This window comes from Sinocyclocheilus rhinocerous, unplaced genomic scaffold (genome assembly GCF_001515625.1).
Source record: "Sinocyclocheilus rhinocerous isolate Xijiao unplaced genomic scaffold, SAMN03320098_v1.1 scaffold2117, whole genome shotgun sequence".
Lineage (NCBI taxonomy): Eukaryota > Metazoa > Chordata > Actinopteri > Cypriniformes > Cyprinidae > Sinocyclocheilus > Sinocyclocheilus rhinocerous.
In genome coordinates, this window is record NW_015626361.1 from 852,427 (window position 1) to 854,990 (window position 2,564).

The 2,564-nt window shown below is 39.1% G+C and overlaps 1 protein-coding gene across 2 annotated transcripts in view; it reads right to left on the bottom strand.

The window, feature by feature from the left end:
- Window positions 1–2,005, bottom strand: part of LOC107711784 (grainyhead-like protein 3 homolog) — a 12,845-nt gene extending 10,840 nt beyond the window's left edge. For both annotated transcript variants that reach the window (XM_016516844.1, XM_016516835.1), the window contains exon 1: window positions 1,876–2,005. In XM_016516844.1, the coding sequence (XP_016372330.1) occupies window positions 1,876–1,892 (17 nt within the window). In that variant the 5' untranslated portion in view covers window positions 1,893–2,005. The remainder of the gene's footprint in view (window positions 1–1,875) is intronic.
- Window positions 2,006–2,564: the final 559 nt, after the last annotated feature.

A 2,564-nucleotide genomic window follows, 5' to 3' on the forward strand; every position in this document is an offset into this window, starting at 1 on the left:
ACACACAGGGACGCGCAGCAGCACACAAACATTTTTAAAAATGAAAAATTACATTCCGTCATGTAAATAGCGAACCCGCCATGGCGCGAGCGCAACTAGCTTTTAAATGGGAGATGAGACTCTGATTGGTTTATTGCACGTTACGGCCAAAAAACACCCATTACTCATTAAGAGAATAGGGACAACCCGTTTAGACCGTGAGTCCGGGCGCGCCGACCGTTTTCTCGTCGTTAAACTAGCAAAAATGGATTCGGACACGCCCTGAGTGCAGCCGCGCCGTGCGCTTTAGACCATGCGCTTAGATCGTTAAATGGGTCCTATTATGCTTTTTCACTTTTTCAACTTTAGTTAGTCTGTAATTTTCCCCAAGGCAGACGAAATTAGAGTGGTTACAACATCCGGATTTAAATCGCGCTCAAATTGATTTGATATTGACGCAATATTTACACTGAAGCTAGCAGCAGGCGGCTATGGTAAGGGGGTGACATTTCCCGACCAGGTCGCCGAGTGCTGCCAATCACAACACACACTGTCCCAGCTAACCAATCACAGCACATTTCGTATTTCAGAAGGCGGGCCTTCATTTGATACAGGAACTATTCGAGTCGTTCATGCCAGACTGGGGAGAGAGGTGTTGTAATAATGTAAAATATGTGAAAAATAATGTGTTTTTCGAACAACCTAGTATGAGAGCATGTTCTAGTACGCCCCCAAAACAAAATCAAGACTTTGTAAAAGAGCATAATAGGACCCCTTTAAAATAGGCCCCTTCATCTGTGCACCTAAGGACAGAAACTCTTGTAATGGATCAATGGTCAGAAGCAAAGCCTAAGTGAAGGAACTTAATTTTATCTTAACACAAGTGTCACAAACAAAAGACAAGGATTTGAAGAGGATCACTAACTTCTCAAAGGACTTTCCCTAACTACTAGGATAAGCAATGAGGTGGTCTGGTATGGTAAGCTAAAATACAAACCGAGCTGTTTAGACACCTGTGCTCACACTAAATAAATGAGCAATTTCTGTTTATTTATTTATCTTTAAACTGTGCAGACTTTTCTAGATTAAAAAAGAAAAACCCTATCAAATAACCATATTTTATCATTCTAGGCACCTGGATATTTACACTGGAGAGCATGTTCTAGTACGCCCCCAAAACAAAAAGTAAAGGTAAGCTAAAATACAAACCGAGCTGTTTAGACACCTGTGCTCACACTAAATAAATGAGCAATTTCTGTTTATTTATTTATCTTTAAACTGTGCAGACTTTTCTAGATTAAAAAAGAAAAACCCTATCAAATAACCATATTTTATCATTCTAGGCACCTGGATATTTACACTGACCCCGACGATTAGCACAAGACTAATATTTTCTGTGTTCGTGCACTCGGGCCCCTAGGACAGTTACACCAGGCTGTAAGAGTAAGAGACAGAGTGTGCGTGTTTGGGTCCTGGTGTCAACTTTCAGCAGAAATTATCTTCATGTACTCAATCATGTGGGGGCCAGTTTACACATGAGCAGAGGGAGAGTGGGAGAAGAGGAGAAAGACATTACTCAAGAGGAACAGACAGCTCTGAGCGGTGAAACTGCAAACTGTAACACACCCCACAACAAAATCATATGAAACGAGATGGATTTTTTTTTTACTCCTACATTAACAGCTCATTTGAGAATGTCTGGACAGTGGCTAATAATATATATAATAAAGTTAAACCCTCAATCTACAAAAAATAAAATTTTCAGGATTTTTGGAAAGCAATCATAGCCATGAAATTTTAGTAACAAAATGGTATTTGTGTTCAACACAGCCAAGCAAAGAAAGCCCCAACTAGAGCATTACAAATTGAATGCAAATAAATATAAAATTCACTTACTCAATCTCCTTGGTCATGACTCCTCTGACAGGCAGTGATGATAAAATCCTTAGTTTGTAATCTTGTCTCTTCTCTCAGATGTGTTTGTCCGTGTTTGTATGTCTGGCTGAATGTGTATGTGTGTTTGTATCCTGATTAATGAAGTGGTTTGATTTGTAACCACATAATCGCTCTCTATTTATTCACCTAGCAGGTTGGCTTCTTTGATCTGATTGGCTGCCAGCCTGAGACAGGTGTGTGATAGGACAGGTGTTTCCTCACTGTCTCAGTGCTGGAGAGAAACTTCAGCATGTTTGTGTGCGAGAGAGTGTTTTTTGGGGGGGGGGTCTAACTCATTAACACCTCATATAAAAGACTGAAAGTCTCCAGCCACAGGTGTGATATGCATCTTATTTGGGATCAGAAACCAAAGGCACTGGTGAAAGAGCAAGGTTTTAACATGCAAATGAAAGTTGTGTCATTCTCAATCTCTAACAGAATTAAAAAGGAGGGTTTGGCCACATGGTTTTTATGGCTTTACACCACTTTTTTATTATTTTGAAAAACAACAAAACAAGAAGTAATAAATATTTACCTGCATTTAATTACTTTCCCATTACATACCATACTAAGCTTTTCTAAAATATGTTTATAGGTGTATCATGCTTAATTTGTAATGCAAGTTGCAAATGATATTAATATTATTTTTC